At 39.1% G+C, this 20,942-nt stretch overlaps 1 protein-coding gene across 2 annotated transcripts in view; it reads left to right on the top strand.

Annotated features, from left to right (window-relative positions):
• The window catches only part of kalrna (kalirin RhoGEF kinase a), a 205,455-nt gene extending 186,535 nt beyond the window's left edge, over positions 1–18,920 (top strand). Inside the window, exons 37-60 of one of the 2 annotated variants that reach the window (XM_052606894.1) lie at positions 453–548; positions 1,123–1,238; positions 2,159–2,225; positions 2,450–2,553; positions 2,630–2,699; positions 2,783–2,869; positions 3,070–3,162; positions 3,261–3,311; positions 3,450–3,527; positions 3,838–4,023; positions 5,748–5,919; positions 5,999–6,219; positions 6,662–6,918; positions 10,210–10,345; positions 12,139–12,201; positions 12,923–12,950; positions 13,157–13,319; positions 14,178–14,299; positions 14,384–14,515; positions 15,294–15,458; positions 16,052–16,130; positions 16,227–16,427; positions 16,749–16,887; positions 17,662–18,920. In XM_052606894.1, the coding sequence (XP_052462854.1) occupies positions 453–548; positions 1,123–1,238; positions 2,159–2,225; positions 2,450–2,553; positions 2,630–2,699; positions 2,783–2,869; positions 3,070–3,162; positions 3,261–3,311; positions 3,450–3,527; positions 3,838–4,023; positions 5,748–5,919; positions 5,999–6,219; positions 6,662–6,918; positions 10,210–10,345; positions 12,139–12,201; positions 12,923–12,950; positions 13,157–13,319; positions 14,178–14,299; positions 14,384–14,515; positions 15,294–15,458; positions 16,052–16,130; positions 16,227–16,427; positions 16,749–16,887; positions 17,662–18,207 (3,372 nt within the window). In that variant the 3' untranslated portion in view covers positions 18,208–18,920. Of the gene's footprint in view, positions 1–452; positions 549–1,122; positions 1,239–2,158; positions 2,226–2,449; positions 2,554–2,629; positions 2,700–2,782; positions 2,870–3,069; positions 3,163–3,260; positions 3,312–3,449; positions 3,528–3,837; positions 4,024–5,747; positions 5,920–5,998; positions 6,220–6,661; positions 7,625–10,209; positions 10,346–12,138; positions 12,202–12,922; positions 12,951–13,156; positions 13,320–14,177; positions 14,300–14,383; positions 14,516–15,293; positions 15,459–16,051; positions 16,131–16,226; positions 16,428–16,748; positions 16,888–17,661 lie in introns of those variants that run through there. The other variant, XM_052606893.1, reaches the window with a different exon arrangement.
• The last annotated feature ends 2,022 nt before the right edge of the window (positions 18,921–20,942 follow it).

Below are 20,942 nucleotides of genomic sequence, written 5' to 3'. Positions count from 1 at the left end.
TTTCTGAAGGATCATGTGACTCTGACACATGTGCCATTACAGAAAGAAATTTTGTAATATATTCAAATAGAAAACAGTATTTTTAACCTGGAATATTTCAGAATATATTTGTTTTACACAATAAGATCGACAAGAGACTTCTTATAGAGACACCTTTGAATAGTAGTGTATACAACAAATATGGTCATGAGTATTATGCATCACATATTGTGTCATAAATATAACAAATTGTACAGGTGTTGTTGTTTTTCTTTTCTTTCTTTTTTTAGCTATTATTATTAATAATTTTTCTTTTGATTTGGAGGTGAAATGTCTGGCATGTTCTTGGCATGGCCTTTGCTTCTCTTCTTCTCCTGGGCTAACCCAGCACCTGAGCTCTATCTGCTCTGATCTGCTCGTGTGTGTGTGTGTGTGTGTTCTTTCCTCTCTCCTCCTCACCTGCTGTCATATAGTCGTCCGTGCTGCTGGCTTCGAGGCAGAGCTCGGCTGACGTCCCCAGTGCTACCGAGCTTGTCAGTGCTATAGAAAAACTGGTCAAAACCAAGATGGTGAGTGTGCCACTGAACCCGATCTCCTCTCCTGGCACAAGCAGAGAACTTTGATCAACTAACCTCCTGGTTTTCCTCTTTCCCGTTCTGTTTTCTCTTGCTCTGAGATGATCCCAACTCTTGAGCATCTGTTGAACTGCTGTGATTTTGTGCAGTAGTCTCACACGCCCACGTCTTGTGTTCTGTGTGGCTCTGTAACCTGTTTTATAGGTGTAGAAAAACCTGCTAGGATTTGTGTTAGATGTCATTGTGTTCGTTTAAGAGCATGTTTCTGTTTCAGTTAATTGTCCACCAGTTTGCTCTATTCAGAGATTAAGTTTCCCTTAAAGCTGCCGCATGCATAAAATGTCTCTATTGTCTGACGGATTCTGAAACATGTCTTGAGACCTTAAATTGGGATGTAGGGTATGACATTGTTTCCCAACTCTGTTCCTGGAGGTGCATGAGCAGTGCATTAAATATATATTTATATTTAAATTCATGAAGTTCAATTACAGTGTGTGTTCTACCACATCAGACCTGGCTCTGATTGGAGTCTCTTGTACAGTATTTGCATGTGTCTCTGTTCCTCTAGACACTGGAGCCAGGCTCGTACCCAGGATTCAGCTCCGTGAACCCAGCAGAGCAGAGCCCAGCGCCTCCCAGAGACCCCGAACTGGAGAAGAAAGCCAAAGCACTGCGTGGACGAATGTAAGACCCACGTGCTTCACTCATTGGGGTTGGTCTGGGAGTAAATTCTACAGATATAGCAGGTCTGATTTCATGTCCTAGTGACCACGTCACAGGTTGTTTGTGCTGCCACTAATGTAATGTAAGGGCACCTGATTTATGTATTTGTTTCCTATTTATAAAATATAGTTTTTATAGTTTGGCTTTCAGGTTGGGATTAACCTAATATATAATTTATGTGTTGTCACATGCATAAAAAATATACCTAATGTGAAATGCATTAATTAATATTATTATATTGAAATATATAAATGAATGGTTGTTTATTTATTTAGTGAGAACTAGTGTGGAAAACATTGCTTATTTTAAACTAGATTTTTACTAAATTAAAATGTTTTTTGGTAAAAAAAAAAAAAACCAACAAATAAAAAAAAAGAAAAATAATTCTTATGAAACAAATTATAAAATAATAAAAATAAATGCAGCACCATTCCAAGCCATTATGGAAGCCCGTTTCCGCCACTGAAAAAAAAAAAAAAAATTATTGTGACTTTTTTTATCTCACAATTAATTCAGTTTTTTTTTTCTTCAGAATTTCGAGTTTAAATCTCAAAATGTACTTTTTTCTCAGTATTGTGAGATACAGACTTGTAGTTAGGAAGAAAAAAGTTAAATAACTGGCAGAAACGTGCTTACATGAGCCATTTCTGTGAGTGAGTGAGTGCATAAATATTGAGAGATCGTCAAAAGATTGAGAAATAAAAAGTTCAGGCAACGTTGAGAAAGTCATCTCCCTGAACAATATGGCTCTCATTAAATAGAGAGATTTATGGGCATCTCTGTAGGCAATTTTTATTTTCATTCTGCTACACCCTTAAAAGAGTGATAACCTGACCCCTTTTTTGTGTCCATTTGTTCACTTTATCTTTGTCCTATTGTAGGTTTGTTCTGAATGAATTAATCCAGACAGAAAAAGACTACGTGAAAGATTTGGGTATCGTGGTCGAGGTGAGAATAGCTGACATCCTGACACCATAAGATTACTTAATTCTGTGACTAAAGGCATAGTTTTGCTTTAGCATGAAAATGATGTCTCTAGTATGACTTTATCCTCCTTCATTTGTATTCTTAGATCAAAGCTGTTTGCATATTCCTCATTTGCATTACATCAGTTTTTACTCTGGGTGAATGCGTTTTGACAAGTGGCTCATATGAACTATTTTATTCTGAAGTTGTTTATGAAGAGAATAGAGGAGAAAGGAGTTCCTGATGATATGAGAGGAAAAGATAAGATCGTCTTCGGAAACATTCACCAGATCTATGACTGGCACAAAGAGTAAGCATCTCTGATTCTCTCAGCTCCTCTTAATGAGAAACGAACAGAAAGTGTCTAATTCTGGTGCTGTCTGAAGCTTTTTTGTCGGCGAACTGGAAAAATGTCTTGAAGATCAAGAAAAGCTGCCCGAGCTGTTCTGTAAACATGTGAGTATGTGACTGCCGTCAGGTCTGTTAGCCGTGTTAGCCGTGCGTTGCTCATGAAGTGTGTCCTGTTTCTGTGTGTGTAGGAGAGAAGACTGCACATGTATGTGGTTTACTGCCAAAACAAACCCAAATCTGAATTCATTGTTGCAGAATACGATTCATACTTTGAGGTGAGACGCACTTTACTGCAATAAAAACCTAAAGTATTAAATTATTAGATTATTAGATTATTAAAACAGACCTATTAAAATGTTTAAAGAATCGTTTCCTGGCTTTAGGACTCATTCCTGCTGCAATCTAAAAATAAAAATACAAATGATAATAATTACTCATTGCGAGTTTATATTTATGTGTCTGTCTGGGCTCACAGGGGATCCAGCAAGACATCAACTCAAGACTGAGCATCAGTGATTTTCTCATCAAACCCATTCAGAGAATCACTAAATACCAGCTTTTATTAAAGGTACAGTAGAAAAGGAGTCGTTGATGCTGTGATCGATAACATCAATATAATGTTTTATCAATGTACATCATTTCTTCGATATTTCTTTATTGCTTAAGGACTTCTTGAAGTACAGCGCGAAGGCAGGATTGCATTGTCAGGATATAGAGGTAAAAATGAAGCTAGTGCGCTCACTTGCCTAATTATAAAGGTCAGTCATAATGCGAGGACAATGTATTTTATATTTTTGTAAAGTTTGTTGAAGCTGCTTCTACTTCATCCAGGTTTTTGTTGGGTTTCTCTGACAGAGAGCTGTAGACCTGATGTCCCAGGTGCCCAAGCTGTGCAATGACATGATGAACCTGGGAAGACTGCAAGGATTTGAGGTAAACTGCAAACAGCTTCACTGTGCTACTCTTTCTGAAGTTTCAGCAGTGCAAGCTTATGGAAAGCTAACCCAGAAGACTATCTATCATCTTTGAAACACAGTTGACATTTTTGTAATGAAACCCGAGTGATATCTGTCTCTTCGTTGTCAAGATTTGTCACATGCAAAGAATGTGTCAAATATTGTAAGTGGAAGTTGAGTTTCCATTTACCATATTTGATGTATGCTATTGCTCCCGCTCTCTCTCTCTCTCTCTCTCTCTCTCTCTCTCTCTCTCTCTCTCAGACTGATCTGTTTGTGTGTTTCAGGGGAAGTTGACGAGTCAGGGAAAGCTCTTGCAGCAGGAGACGTTCTTCGTGACGGAGCAGGACTCTGGCGTTCTGTCCCGCAGTAAGGAGCGCAGGGTCTTCCTGTTTGAACAGATCGTCATCTTCAGCGAGCTCTTACGCAAAGGCTCGTCTACGCCAGGATACCAGTTTAAAAAGAGCATCAAGGTAACCACACCACTGTTAGTCATAGAGCATGTTTAAGCCCAAAGTATTCAAAGTTTTGTGTGTGTGTGGGGGGGGGGGGGTGTGTTTTTTATTCCTAAAGCCTTGAGGTTTATTTGCACGAATTAGTTTTTTCCACAAGGTCGTAGAAATGATAGTTTTTGAACCTTAAAAACAAGTGCACTAGTGCTTTGCAAAAAATGTTTTTGATTTGAAGCACATTGAATTCCACCTGCTGGTGATGCCTGCAAATGAAATGAAAATGCAACCCAAAAATGCATTAAAACCAGTGTTTGGAATAACTGCGTTTAAAAGAACGGCGTTAGGTAACGACGTTATTTTTTCAGTAACGGGGTAATCTAATTAATTACTTTTCCCCGTCGTTATAACGCCGTAAGCATTACTGGACGTTAAATGCGGTGCGTTACTATGCATTAATTGAATAAACTGTGTATAATCCGAAAGCACCCCTGGCTCACACAGCTAGAGAGGAGGTGGGTTAATAATGAGATAAGCGATTATGATTGGCTAAGGCAGAGTCATGTGTTTCATGGTAGCCAATCAGAGCCAGTGTTTTTACACACATGCCGGCACACGCGTCAGTGGTGCCTCACACACACGCAACAGCTACACAGATTCGCAGCAGCAGCAGAAATGGCGAGTTGGGAGCAATCCGATGAAAAGTTGGCATTTTCAAGGTGGAGATATAAGCACTACTTCAAATTCATTGTGGTCAAAGGCAAGAACGTGCATGTAATGTGTACATATGTCCAGTATCAAAGACTTTGTCGACATCCGTTGTAAGCAACTCTAATTCAATGAAGCATCTCACAACGACACACGCATCTACAAAGCTAGTGGCCAAAAACACTTTTCTTACAAAGATAATACTTGAAGTGCAGGACAAAACTCTTGCTGTCTGTTGACGTGCAGTAAATATTGAAAGTTATGTACGAACACCTGTCTATTCTACTCATTTCAACTGACTTGTTAAAACTGCTCAAAAAATACAAATTCTTTGACATATAGCAACTTTTTTTTCTTTAAACAGTAACACAAATAGTTACTTTCCCTGGTAACGAGTTACTTTAATTAGAGAGTAATTCTATTACTAACTCAGTTACTTTTTGGAACAAGTAGTGAGTAACTGTAACTAATTACTTTTTTTAAAGTAACGTTCCCAACAGTGATTAAAACACAGTTCACAAAACATTGCAAATGTTTTATTGATTGCTTTTAACAAATCATCAATATCATTAAATATTAAGTATCTGTATCTTATGTTATTTTATTGTAATGTACAATTTTGTTGTTTGTTTGTTTAATGAAGAGCATTACTAATCAGGCCAATAAGAGACTATTAACTACAACTCTTCCTTTTTATTACACAAATGTGTCATTAAAAATGTCTGCATTTGTATTAAACCATATAGACACTAGTTCATGGAGTCACATAGCTTGCCCCCTAGTGTTGAACCATTGAAATGTCGAAATATTAAGTTATGACTCAACAAATCTTCATTTACTGATGATATCACATACTTTGGCAGTTTGATACACACTCAGAATCACTGGTTCGAAACAAATTATTCACAAAGGTTTCAAAGCTCGCAAAGCAGTGTGTTAAACACAACTAATCTGTGTCTTTGGCCGTGGCTTTACTTTTAGGGAGTTGTGGAAATCACATCTGATGTGTGCAGGTGTGATAGTGACTTGTGTGTGTGCAGGTGAGCTTCCTTGGCCTAGAGGAGCATGTGGAAAACGATCCGTGTAAGTTTGTGCTGTCGTGTCGTCGGTCAGCCGAACGGTTCACCCTGCAAGCAGCAAACACAGACATCAAACAGCTCTGGCTTCAGCATATCACCGAGCTACTTGACTTACAGAGCAACTTCTTGTCAGGTAAGACGTCACGTTGATATGAATCTAATAAACTCTCCTTTGGTTGAGCTGTTGAAAGCATTGGTGCATCTGTCTACAGCTCTGCAGTCTCCCATCGAGTATCAGAAGGAGCGCAGCGGCTCTCAGTCTCTGACCCGAAACTCCTCCAGCGGCGGGCGAACGGGTCAGTCCAACAGCAGACCCAGCTCCACTGTGTCCCTTGGGGCAGAGAAACCCTCTCTGTCTGGACGGAGCTCCACTCCAGTAAAGCTAACTACCTCCAACGGTGGTCCGTGCCACGACTCGGACAGATCCCTCAGGGTGAGGACACAGCATTAAACATCTGCATGCTAGAGCTTATGGGGGCTCGTAGAAAGCCATACATGAATGATGTTGTTTTTCTAAGGTGGTGTCTGTACAAAAGTATTTGCATGATTCATCTGTGAGTTTCGGATGGTAGTTAATTCATCGACTACCCCACCTCTAGTTAGTCACATGACCATATTGCAAAATAATGCTTAGGAACAGTTACAGTCCATGACCCATTCTGACAGCTTACCTAACTGGATTCTTGAAACAAGCCTTTATTGTGCTCACTCCCATTTAACATATGCTGTGCATTACATAACTCCATATTCTAGATATACTATGTAAATGTGTTAATGTTTTCTTGACTACTGAAGTTAAAGTCTGACATATTAAGTAGTTTAACCGTATATTATTATGTTTTTGTCTCTGTATGCGGTGTGTGTGTTTCCTAAAGCAGTTTTCTGGTGTGGGCTGTAATGGTACGTCGTCCTCCCTGATGGTGACTCAGGACTATAATGCACTGAAAGAGAACGAGATCTGCGTCACGCAGGGTGAGACGGTGCAGATTCTGGCCACTAACCAGCAAAACATGTACCTGGTGTACCGACCCGCTAACAGCCAGTCGCCGGCCGCGGAGGGCTGGGTCCCGGGACACATCCTGAGCCCCCTCGCTAAACCCCTCATAGACACTGCTCCAGACTCAAACATCAAGTAAGTGTCAATCAGCACTAACTGGAGCTCTGGTTGGACTGTTTAAGACTGCACGCTCGTTTTTGAACACCCCCACCCCATTCTGTTGGAACTAACCCGGATGATTTGGACCCTTTTCTAAGTTTTGATTTTATTTATTTTGTTTTGTTTTGTTTTGTTTTCTTGGCTAAAAGTTAAAATCCAAGGCAGAAAAATGTTGAAAGGACTTTAGCAAAGCCACAGCATTGTTGTTTTGTAGACTGAGGATTTGTGAAGAATCTTACATCAGTGTGGAAACGGACACTTTTTGTTTCTTTGTCTTTTTTTTGTTGATATTTTTTTTGTGTGTGAAAATAAAATAAATTTTTTAAAAACGGTGAAAGAAAGGTCTTTTTCATAGAAGAATTGGGCCTATTTCTCCTGATGGAGAACATATACTGTTGTCTATGGCAATTTTTTATAGGTTGTGTATTTGTTTTAATTGTATTTTTGTATAGATTTTTGTTTTCTTCTATAGATCACATGTTGCCCCTTTACTGTAAATATTGTTGGTTTGTTTACTGTTTGTAGCACATTCCTGTAAAGAGCTTTTTGCACTATTTAAGTGAACTTTCATTAATGAAGTCAGGTTTGTGCAATAGAACTACATTTGCAATGTTGTAGTGTAACTAATGATTTGAAATGTATTATATTAAATATGTAAAATAAACTTTTGACATGCGCATGACTCTTAGTCAAATAGATTGTTTTATTACAATAATAATTTCACAAAGAATAACAATGCTAAGAGTTAGAGATCTGTTTAGTTTACAGTGTATAAGTGGTGCACCTTATTTTGATTTATTTCTTTTCGTTAATTTGATTTTGTAATGTAGTGTGTAGAACACTTGTTTTGTGTTTGTACTAACCTCTGCTTCCCTCGACAGTGAAGGTTTGTGTGTGAAAGTGTTTGCTGTGAATGATATCCATGACTGCTGTTGTCACATAAACCTGTTTCCATCATGGTGGAAGCAAATAGATTCACTGATTTATATACATACACTACCATTCAACATTTTGGAGTCTGTAAGACTTTTTCAAAAGAATTCTCTTATACTATCCAAGGGTATATATTATACAGTATATATATATTAGTGGTGGGCCGTTATCGGCGATAAAAAAAAAAAATATCGCCATTTAATCTATTCTCAAAGTTGGGTTAGGAGCTGGGTCTTACTACGCAAGCTATGATGACTTTCACCTTGATATTATAGCGTGGATGTATACCTAGCCAAATTGCTCAGATACCTACAATCATGTATAATATTATTGTATCAAAAATACAAGTGATCTCTTCTTCAGTCATACCTTCACTTGCTCACATTATCAACTCCTCTCTTCACTCTGGAACATTTCCCTCAGCATTCAAGCAGGCTCGGGTAAGCCCACTGCTCAAGAAACCATCTCTAAATCCAGCGCTTCTTGAAAACTACAGACCGGTATCCCTTCTTCCATTCATTGGAAAGACACTTGAGCGAGCTGTGTTCAGCTTTCTATATTCCTTGTACAGAACAACCTCCTGGACAGCAACCAATCTGGCTTCAAAAGTGGCCACTCAACTGAGACTGCTCTGCTCCTGGTTACTGAAGCCCTGCGACTGGCAAGAGCAGCTTCAAAATCCTCCATACTCATCTTACTGAACCTGTCTGCTGCTTTTGACACCGTTAATCACCAGATTCTCCTGTCCACCCTCAGAAAGATGGGCATCCCTGGAACCGCACTCCTGTGGGTTAAGTCCTACCTCTCTGACAGATCCTTCAGTGTGTCTTGGAGGGGTGATGTTTCTAAGTCACAACAACTTTCTACTGGGGTTCCTCAAGGCTCAGTACTTGGACAACTTCTCTTCTCCATCTACATGACATCATTAGGATCTGTCATTCAGAAGCATGGCTTTTCTTATCACTGCTATGCTGATGACACCCAACTCTACTTCTCATTCCAACCAGATTACCCGACGGTAGCTGCTCGCATTTCAGCCTGTCTGAGTGACATTTCTAGCTGGATGAATGACCATCACCTTCAGCTTAACCTTACAAAGACTGAACTCCTGGTGATTCCAGCTAACCCATTGCTTCATCACAACTTCTCTATACAGCTGGGCTCATCAACCATAACTCCTTCGAGGACAGCCAGAAACTTAGGAGCTGTGATGGATCATAAGTTAAGCTTCACAGACCACATTGCTACAATGACCCAGTCCTGCGGTTTGCCTTATACAACATTAGGAAGATAAGACCCTTCCTGTCAGAGCAAGCCACCCAACTTCTTGTCCAAGCTCTTGTTCTCTCCAGACTGGACTATTGTAATGCTCTCCTGGCGGGCCTTCCTGCATGTACTGTCAAGCCTCTGCAAATGATAAATGGATAAAAGCGTCTGCTAAATGATTAAATGTAAATGTAAATGTAAATACGCAACAAATATTATTATATCACGGCTATAATTATAGCACATCAAGTCCCTGTAAACGGTGTGTGTGTGTGCGGTACCTTAGACATCCAGTCTCTGTTAAGGAAATTGGTGGTCTTTTTTATATATATATGTGGCTCCAGTATCGCTAGCAAACATAAAACTGAACCATTGACAATCTAAAGTAAACTTTGAATCGTTCTGGATAATCCCGCTCTTTTTGATAAGGAGGTGGAACTGCTTCCTCTCTACGCGATCGCAGGAGTGGATGGACCCAATATTTCCTCTTTCTTTTTCTCTTTTTAAGACGAGAAAGGACAAAATTCATCCTCACTATTTGAAGATGACATTCTTTATTATTTCGTTTTTTTTTTCGTAATGCATTGATTAATACGCATCGGACTCAGTGTACAAGGTCTCTGTGCGTGACAAATTTTTGGATCACGGATACGAAAATACGCGTACAAAAATTTCGGAAACATTTGGAAACAGGAGATGAGCCCCTGGTCTAATGCACCACCTGTCTTGAGAAACCCATTCTCAAAGATTTACTTTTAGTCATTATTTTATTTGGGTAGCACACATATTCTAAATGCCTTCGGCAGAATTCAAATGTGCCATTTTAATCTAGATTTAAAAAAAAGAATCTATGCACACCACTATATATATATATATATATATATATATATATATATATATATATATATATATATATATATATATATATATATATATATATATATATCCTTGTTTCCCTCCCGAAATAAGCCCCCCTGCCCAAGCATTTTTTATTATTTTTTCTCGCTGTTAGATTTGCATCTCCAGCAGCATGTGTAGGTTTGACAACCTGATGTTTTGACATGACAGGAAATCTCTCTCGTGGAACACACTTCGTGCTCGCAAGCGTGCAGAGAAGGACAGTGCACTCCTCAAAAGTGACATTAAAGTTGAGAATGGACTGCATAAGTCGAAGGAAATTCTCAGCAGCAAAGTCACTGTGAAAGTGAGTAGGAGGATGAGGGTGTGTGTTTGTGTTTGTGTTTGTGTGTGTGTGTGTGTGTGTGTGTGTGTGTGTGTGTGTGGGCTGCATCTTCACCTGTGTGGAAATAAACACTGAACACGTCACTCATCCAATGACCGCTTGATACTGACCCAAATATTTTCGAATGTTCTAATGTTTTTTATTCTTCAAATTTATATAGTTGTTATGCATTTTACATTGAAAAGCTGAATGATTACTGCATAACCTGCTTACAATTTTAGAGGAATACAACTACATGTAAATTTAAAGGTTGGGTAGGGTTTGTTTGCCTCTTTAAAAAAAATTACCCTTTATTTTGGTCTTTATTTATAATCTCAATAAATTAGTGAAATATTTTTTATTTATTTTTTACAAACCCGATTCCAAAAAAGTTGGAACAGGTAGTAATAAGAGGCCTTAGACACTGTACAAATTGTGAGTAAGAAAAGGAATGGAATAATTTACAAATCTTATAAACTTAGAAATCTAATTTTGAAATGTCATGCCAAATATTGTCTCATTTTGGATTTCATGAGAACTACACATTCCCAAAAAGTTGGAACAGGTAGTAATAAGAGGCCAGAAAAGTTAAATGTACATATAAGGAATAGCTGGAGGACCAATTTGCAACTTATAAGGTCAATTGGCAACATGATTGGGTATAAAATGAGCCTCTCAGAGTGGCAGTGTCTTTCAGTGGCAGAGGACCACCAATTCCCCCAATGCTGAGGTGAAAAATAGTGGAGAAATATCAGAAAGGAGTTTCTCAGAGAACAGGAAAACTGTTCTGTGGTCAGACGAATTAAAATCTGAAGTTCTTTTTGGAAAACTGCAATGCCATCTCATCCAGACTAAAGAGGACAAGGACAACCTAAGTTGTTATCAACGCTCAGTTCAGAAGCCTGCATCTCTGATGGTATGGGGTTTCATGAGTGTGTGTGGCATGGGCAGCTTAAACATCTGGAAAGGTGCCATCAATGCTGAAAGGTATATCCAAGTTCTAGAACAACATATGCTCCCATCCAGATGTCGTCTCTTTCAAGGAAGACCTTGCATTTTCCATCGTGACAATGCCAGACCACATACTGCATCAATTACAACATCATGGCTGCGTAGAAGAAGGATCAGGGTACTGAAATGGCCAGCCTGCAGTCCAGATCTTTCACCCATAGAAAACATTTGGTGCATCGTAAAGAGGAAGATGTGACAAAGAAGACTTAAGACAGTTGAGCAACTAGAAGCCTGTATTCGACAAGAATGGGACAACATTTCTATTCCTAAACTTGAGCAACTTGTCTCCTCAGTCCCCAGACGTTTGCAGACTGTTATAAAAAGAAGAGGGGATGCCACACAGTGCTAAACATGGCCTTGTCCCAACTTTTTTGAGATGTGCTGATGCCATGAAATATAAAATTAACTTATTTATTCCTTAAAATGATACATTTTCTCAGTTTACACATTTGATATGTCATCTATGTTGTATTCTGAATAAAATACTGAAAATTGAAACTTCCACATCATTGCATTCTGTTTTTATTCACAATTTGTACAGTGTCCCAACTATTTTCGAATCAGGTTTCTATTTTTTTTTTTTTCTTTGGTAAAATACCATAGTATAAAATTCCGTCATTTGTAGCAATCTTGTTTTGTGATTAATCACACAAATAAGTACTAAATTTGAAACATTCCTGTTGTTTTGGCCTGGAGTTCTGCGTCCCTCTGTATTCCTGTAAATGTAAGTGTGTAACCGTGTTCTCTCTCAACCCAAACCACAGGATTCCCGCAGCTCAGATGAGTCCGACTGTGAGGATGAACTAGACCCCAAACCTAGTATGGAGGTAGAGATGCTGATCTCAATGCATGCTGCCCAATAAGCCCAATTTTTTATTTTTGTTGTTGTTATCTTGTAATAAACTCAGTTTAATAGTAAATAGATAAGCTTTTTAAAGCTCTAATCTGAAGAAATATCTGAACCTCTTATTACATGAGGGCTAAGTTGTTGTTGGTAAATTATTATATTAACTAATCATATGGAGTGACTGGCATAAAGGGCTTTTAACATGCACCAATGATGATAACTACAGCTATAAAGATTTAAGGAAGTCTAAAATAAACCCTTTCTGGAAATCACAAGCAGTGTGCTCTGGATGTTATTTTGGCCAATGTATTTGGTCTGGATTCATGATATTATTAGTATGCTTGTTTGCTATTCTGAACATACACAGTGGTCGAAATTGAAATAGCAAACTAAGATGCTACACTTCCAATTCCCCCATTATCTTTAGATATATAAAATAAAATAAAAATAGTATGTCATTTCAAATACAGCTGGTTTCTATCATGTAATGCAAGGTACTGCCCTCTGTTGGCCTGTGCTGAAATGACACAACATAAAACTTACTCTTACTCTTTTACTCTGTGTGTGTGTGTGTGTGTGTGTGTGTGTGTGTGTGTGTGTGTGTGTGTGTGTTTGCAGAAAGATTCAGTGCTTTATGTGTGACTGATAGTCTAGAATGCTTAAAGTATGCACCTGTAACACTCCTCCTGTCTGTTTTACAGTTACTAAATCCTAATTTCATCCAGGAGGGTGAGTTTATTAATATGTACAGATGCTGTGATGTTCCGTTTGTCTGTATTTTCTACTAGTATGTATCGTTGAGTGATCATACATGTCACCTGTAGCTTGTTTCAGAAACTGAATTAAATATCTCTTTGAATGAAGTGAAATGAAAGAGAAAATAAAAGTCAGTGTCCATCAGAGTGACTTTGTCCTGTATAAATGCACACGTACAGTGGCTCCGGAGTTCCTGACCCCTCTAGTGGACGTGACGTGTGTTCTGGGGGAGACGGTGGTCCTGTGCTGTAAAGTGTGTGCTCGACCCAAGCCCACAATCACCCTGAAAGGACCCGATCAAAGTCTGCTGGTCAACAATAACCGATTCACTATCAACATTAGGTACAAGTCCACAATCAGTCACCACCAAGAAACACTAGTGCTTTGGATACAATCCATCCTGTAGTGAAATGTTGAAATTATAGTGTGCACTATTACAGTAAATTATTTGAATTTAAGAGACTGCTTGTCTTCAGGAAAGGTGTTGAAGAACAAAGGAATGTTTTACATTAGAGCTCAGACCATGTCTTCTGAATTTGTTCAGTGGGAAAACTGCACACATGTAGACTCATAAGTCTCATTGTTATTTAACCGTCCCATGATTGGTAGAAGAGGCAGCCCTTCAGAAATTCATTCAAAAGCACAGTGAAGACTCCTTAAGGAAGACACAAAAGAACCAAGGACAGCATTGTAGGAACTTGAGGGCTTTTTTGTAACAGTAAATGCCAGTGTTCATGACTACACTAACTAAAACATACTGGCCAAAAATGGCCTCCATAGAACAGAGGCGAGACGAAAACCACTGCCAGACTATTTTGTGGACTAAAGAGTCAAAAGTGAAAATATATATATATTTTTTAAATCCTCATACCTTTGACCAAGCATGGTGGTGGCAGAAGATGCTTAACTTTGAAAGCTTGCTCTTTTTTTTTTGAATGAATCTACCAGTCTCGAACTATACAGCAAGGCAATCCTTCAAAGCATTTGAGTAAGGAGTAATAAATAAATATTGGAGTGGCGTATTTCAGAGCAGGACCTTAAATAGGAATTTCATGCTCTAAACCCCTCCAGTGTGGTGGAAAAACGCAGTTCTACAAAGAAAAGAGGGCCAAAATTCAACCGGTGATGTGAAAGACTGATCTCTACGTCATTTCTCTCTCTCTCTCTCTCTCTCTCTCTCTCTCCCTCTAATCTCTGTAGGGAATCGGGTGATATAGTGTTGAAGATCTGTAATCTGATGCCTCAGGACACTGGCATCTACACGTGTGTGGCTGTGAATGATCACGGCACTGCCTCCTCATCTGCATCTATTAAAGTACAAGGTAAAAGAAACGGAGGAATAAAGATGGGGATTGTACAACTCTATCTTTCCACATGTTTTAATGTCCAGATGTTCTCTGGGGCAGGTATCCCAGCAGCCCCTGCTCGTCCCGTGGCACAGGAAGCCAGCAGCACCGCAGTGATCGTGCACTGGCTTCCTCCAGCCAGCTCAGGAAACGCTGCCATCTCCTGCTACACTGTGGAATACAGGCTGGAAGGTAGAAACACTTACACAGCTGTAAAATCAGCATCTCAAAACAGACAGAAACACTTAAAGAGGTAATGCAGTGGAAAACTACAAACTGTACTCATTTGAAATAATAAAAATGCAATGTAGAAATAAGAATAAACTCACCATAAAAGAATGACATTCCTCGTCAATCCTCAACAACATTTTTTGAAACTAAAGAGTTCATTCAGAACTCTATGTTCTCGTAAGCTAATTAGCATATCACATTTACATATCATCAACTACTCTGTATTCAGACTTTTATGCATGCCAAGGCTGCATTTATTTGATCAAAAACATGGTTAATCATGAAACAGTATTACAATTTAAATGAATTGTTTTCCATGTTGATATATTTTGAATTGTCATTTTTTTCCTGTTATGGTAAAGCTGAATTTTCAGCATCATCACTCCAGTCTTCAGTGTCACATGATCCTTCAGAAATCATTTTAATATGCAGATTTTGTGCTCAATAAACATTTCTGATTATTATCAATGCTGAAAACAGTTTTGCTGCATGCCTGAGTTAAATATATGTACTAAATAAGTAGACTACTGAAATAAGATTACATAGGAAAAAAGGTAATGCGTTTCCACAGAAGCACAAAATATAACCCCATTATCCAAATCCATACATATTACTCTGTCTGCAAAATTAATCTTGTGATGTATGAATGTGTGTCATTCTGTTCATTCACCCCAAACCCTATAATGTCTGTTTACTGAAACATCCAGGTTGACATTTGTGTGTCTGTATTTGTGTGCAGACTCTCTGGTGTGGCAGCAGTCGGTGGTCTCCACTGCAGATGTGTGTGTGAAGATTGAGGATCTGATTCCTGGTGGCCATTATCAGTTCAGAGTCAGTGCCAGTAACCCCTGGGGCATCAGCCCTCCCAGTGACCCCTCCAACATGGTGACATTACCAAGCACAGGTCAATACAATCAAATCAACCTTAAGTACTTGTCCCAACTGAACTGCCTTCCTCAAGGTAGCAGTCTTCTACAGGATCATAAACAAAATTGATTTTCTTGAAAGCGCATTGGGTCAGAAAGTACATGAATCTAGAGTAGTCTCATTTATTTATGTCAGTTTTGTCATATGTAAACTCATTATTAATTGTATAAATTAATCATTTAATAATAAATCCAAAGAGCATCATCAGGAACTAACGTTGAACAACAGTACATTTATTAACCAAGAACAACCCCAAAGTCGAAATTTGTGACGATTTTGTAATGGCATAACTACTAATAAAACCTACCTGTATTTTAGATGCTTGAGTAGTTTTCATTTAATTTAAAAGTCCATTCTAGCCTTCCATTTTAGCCAAAATCAAGTATCCTAGAAGGAAAGAAATGCTGCCTTAGTGTTTTGGAAGCACATCTATGATGCCTATAAAGTATTGTCTGAAATGGTTCTGTGTATATAGGTAGGCAACACTAGGTTTTGGAACAGAGCCATAGTGCAACTGTTCCAAACACATTTCTCATTACTCTTTTTTTTTTTTCTCCCTCTTTTATGAAGCCTCAACTTATGATGGAACCGGAATCCAGTGGAAAGACAACTTTGAATCTGCATTCACAGAATTGGGTGAAATTGGACGGTAATGAGATATATATATACTGTATACTAATGCAGTCCATCATTCTTTATCCTGTCAGTAACAAACTCAGCTGACTCATATGTTTTCTGTTTTTAGGGGTCGTTTCTCAGTGGTCAGGAAGTGTCTCAGTAAGGCCAGTAAGAAGGAGGTTGCTGTGAAGTTTGTGAGTAAGAAGATGCAGAAGAAAGACCAGGTGGCCCATGAGGCTGATATCCTGCGTCACGTCCAGCATCCACAGCTGGTGGCGCTGATTGATACCTATGAGTCACCCAAGGCCTACATGCTGGTTCTGGAGCTGTGAGTTAATCCATTTAGAAAGCAAATAGTCTTCCACTGGCAGCCCATCACAACAATTATGGGCTGACAGTAATGTGGCGTTATTCCAGGGGTCATGCTTAAATAGTGGGTCAGACTTGAAGAACAAAATGTGTACGAATCAGAGCTTAGACCTACAATTATCAACCCCCTCCCTTTTTGGAACCAGAGTACTTCTAACTTCTGGAATGACCTTCAAAATGATGTCATCCCTGCAGCATTCTATAGAAGGGCAGTTGAGCTTGAGTTGAATTAATTTTTTTAATTACGTGCAATGATATGATGATATTTGTGTGTGTTTAGTGTTGAGGATGGGCGTCTGCTGGACTACCTGGTGGCTCACGATGAGCTGATGGAGGAAAAGGTGGCTTTCTTCATTAAAGACACACTGGAAGCTCTGCAGCACCTGCACACATGCAGAGTAGCTCACCTGGACCTCAAGGTGAAATATCATACCATCACATCAGCATGCAACAGATATTTACAGCGTATTTACTGGAAAGTGGTAATTTAGCAGACACTTATCTGAAGCAGAACACCTTTACAATTTGCTTAGCAAAGCTCTGGCAATCACCAGTACACTTAGTAGCCATGCAGCAGTATTTCAAAAACCTGCTGCAAATAAAACCTAAATAATAAGCAGCTGCATAGTAACACTCAACCACCTGCAAAACAGCATGCTGAAAGCTTAAATAAAGCCAAAGATTGCATACGCCAAGATGGTTCACTTATAACAAGGAATCACTACACAGATCTTAAAAAGAAAGATCTGTTGCTGACTTTCTTTTTAAGATCTGTGTAGTGATTCCTTGTTATAAGTGAACCATCTTGGCGTATGCAATCTTTGGCTTTATTTAAGCTTTCAGCATGCTGTTTTGCAGGTGGTTGAGTGTTACCATCTTCTAAATAAAAGTCATTGCATTTGTGCAGTTGCCAATAATAGCTCCAGTCCCCGATGACAGTGTCCTGAGGCTTGCATTTGTCCATTCATCTAGATAGGAGTAGATTTTAAAAGCCCAAAATTGCTGCCTAGACTTTCTTTGAAAGGGACTTTGATAAAACCAGCTAGAAGCTCATATACCAACCAGCAACCACATGACAATGTCCTAAAAACACCTTAGAAACAAGCAAGCAAGCACCAAGTAGCTGACCACTAAATGATAGTTTAGAAACCTAGTGCAGACTCTTGAGTCTTCAACTCTTTCTTCTTCTTTAGCCTGAAAACCTGATGGTGAACCTCCATGTGCCGGTACCCTGCGTGAAGCTCTCGGATCTGGGCGATGCTGTACAGGTTTCGGGTCACCGCTATGTGCATCTCCTCCTGGGGAACCCTGAGTTTGCCGCTCCAGAGCTCATCCAGGGCACCCCGGTGTCCCTGTCCACAGACGTGTGGAGTGTAGGGGTGCTGGCCTATGTCATGCTCAGCGGAGTCTCCCCGTTCCTGGATGAGAGTCTGGAGGAGACCTGCGTCAACATCTGCAGGCTGGACTTCTGCTTTCCTGACGAGTACTTCAGTGGCGTTAGCCAGGCTGCCAAAGAGTTCATTGTGTCCACGCTAAACCAGGACTCCAGGAAGAGGCCGAGCTCAGCCACATGTCTGCAGCACCCATGGGTCAGCGCTCATAGTGGAGATTACTCCAAAACACCGCTGGACACAGTCAGACTCACTGCGTTTATAGACCGCCGCAAACAGCTGCATGATGTCAGACCTGTGACAAACGTTAAAGGACTGGTCAGCAGCAGTATGGGACACACATTATGAGAGGAGACCGTGGGCTGGAGGAAAGAGATTCTAGCATGTTACATGCTGTACTTCAACACTAGATGTCACTTACATTATATCATGTCATTTGGAATGTGTTCAGCGTTTCCTGTAGCGTTTACTGGCCTGCTCCTTTATGACTTGTGGCCCTGGGAGTTACACAATTTTGAGACCTTTAGTGATTAATAGATTGAGAAACTACAAGTAGACGAGAATTGATAGATTGAGAAACTACAAGTAGACCGGAATTGATAGATTGAGAAACTACAAGTAGACAAGAATTGATAGATTGAGAAAATACAAGTACAAGTACAAGACAGGAATTTATAGATTGAGAAACTACAAGTAGACAGGAATTGATAGATTGAGAAACTAAAAGTAGACAGGAATTGATAGATTAAGAAGCTACAAGTAGATATTAATTGATAGATTGAGAAACTACAAGTAGACCGGAATTGATAGATTGAGAAACTACAAGTAGACAGGAATTGTGGGAATCGCAGTGTTAGAAGTAGTAACATTATTGAATGTCATATTAAGGCGTAGGATGATGTGTTCTGGATCTGTAAGAGTCCTAAACAGACAAGTAAGTGGGTGCTGTTGAATTTTCAGTTTTATTGAGGGGGTTTTACAGGAAAACTTGAACCAAAAATGAGCATTCTGCCATCACTTAACTTGTGCTGATCCAGACTCAGAAGGTTTGCTAAAACAAATCTCATTTGTGTTCACATATACAGTATTGTTCAAAATAATAGCAGTACAATGTGACTAACCAGAATAATCAAGGTTTTTCGTATATTTTTTTATTGCTACGTGGCAAACAAGTTACCAGTAGGTTCAGTAGATTCTCAGAAAACAAATGAGACCCAGCATTCATGATATGCACGCTCTTAAGGCTGTGCAATTGGGCAATTAGTTGAATTAGTTGAAAGGGATGTGTTCAAAAAAATAGCAGTGTGGCATTCAATCACTGAGGTCATCAATTTTGTGAAGAAACAGGTGTAAATCAGGTGGCCCCTATTTAAGGATGAAGCCAACACTTGTTGAACATGCATTTGAAAGCTGAGGAAAATGGGTCGTTCAAGACATTGTTCAGAAGAACAGCGTACTTTGATTAAAAAGTTGATTAGAGAGGGGAAAACCTATAAAGAGGTGCAAAAAATGATAGGCTGTTCAGCTAAAATGATCTCCAATGCCTTAAAATGGAGAGCAAAACCAGAGAGACGTGGAAGAAAACGGAAGACAACCATCAAAATGGATAGAAGAATAACCAGAATGGCAAAGGCTCAGCCAATGATCACCTCCAGGATGATCAAAGACAGTCTGGAGTTACCTGTAAGTACTGTGACAGTTAGAAGACGTCTGTGTGAAGCTAATCTATTTTCAAGAATCCCCCGCAAAGTCCCTCTGTTAAAAAAAAGGCATATGCAGAAGAGGTTACAATTTGCCAAAGAACACATCAACTGGCCTAAAGAGAAATGGAGGAACATTTTGTGGACTGATGAGAGTAAAATTGTTCTTTTTGGGTCCAAGGGCCACAGGCAGTTTGTGAGACGACCCCCAAACTCTGAATTCAAGCCACAGTACACAGTGAAGACAGTGAAGCATGGAGGTGCAAGCATCATGATATGGGCATGTTTCTCCTACTATGGTGTTGGGCCTATTTATCGCATACCAGGGATCATGGATCAGTTTGCATATGTTAAAATACTTGAAGAGGTCATGTTGCCCTATGCTGAAGAGGACATGCCCTTGAAATGGTTGTTTCAACAAGACAATGACCCAAAACACACTAGTAAATGGGCAAAGTCTTGGTTCCAAACCAACAAAATTAATGTTATGGAGTGGCCAGCCCAATCTCCAGACCTTAATCCAATTGAGAACTTGTGGGGTGATATCAAAAATGCTGTTTCTGAAGCAAAACCAAGAAATGTGAATGAATTGTGGAATGTTGTTAAAGAATCATGGAGTGGAATAACAGCTGAGAGGTGCCACAAGTTGGTTGACTCCATGCCACACAGATGTCAAGCAGTTTTAAAAAACTGTGGTCATACAACTAAATATTAGTTTAGTGATTCACAGGATTGCTAAATCCCAGAAAAAAAAAAAATGTTTGTACAAAATAGTTTTGAGTTTGTACAGTCAAAGGTAGACACTGCTATTTTTTTGAACACACCCCTTTCAACTAATTGCCCAATTGCACAGCCTTAAGAGCGTGCATATCATGAATGCTGGGTCTTGTTTGTTTTCTGACAATCTACTGAACCTACTGGTAACTTGTTTGCCACGTAGCAATAAAAAATATACTAAAAACCTTGATTATTCTGGTTAGTCACATTGTACTGCTATTATTTTGAACAATACTGTATAAGAAAATGGCACATCAGGTTTGACATTTATAATGCTGGATGAATTTGGTTGGTTCATTTCTCATACAATGCCAATCTGAATATGTGGAAGTTCAAATGTTATTTTAGAGCTCCAGTGGGAAGATCTAGATCATTCAGTTCCTCAGTTTAATGACTCGTTTAGCTCAGTATACATCAGAACTCATTCAGTTTGGAGCAACATGAGAGTAAATAAATGATGACAGAATGTGGTTCACAATTTGATGTGAAAAGAAATTTAGTGACCCAACATCGTAGAGCAGATATATTTTTCACACATTCATTAATTGAAAGAATGTAGAATATTTGACAGGTAAGAATTTTTGTACAAATTCCTGCACGTGGAAA

Source organism: Carassius gibelio, chromosome A9, assembly GCF_023724105.1.
Source record: "Carassius gibelio isolate Cgi1373 ecotype wild population from Czech Republic chromosome A9, carGib1.2-hapl.c, whole genome shotgun sequence".
Taxonomy (NCBI): Eukaryota; Metazoa; Chordata; class Actinopteri; order Cypriniformes; family Cyprinidae; genus Carassius; species Carassius gibelio.
The sequence above is the reverse complement of the archived record's forward strand: the minus strand, read 5'-3'. Positions and strand labels throughout refer to the sequence as shown.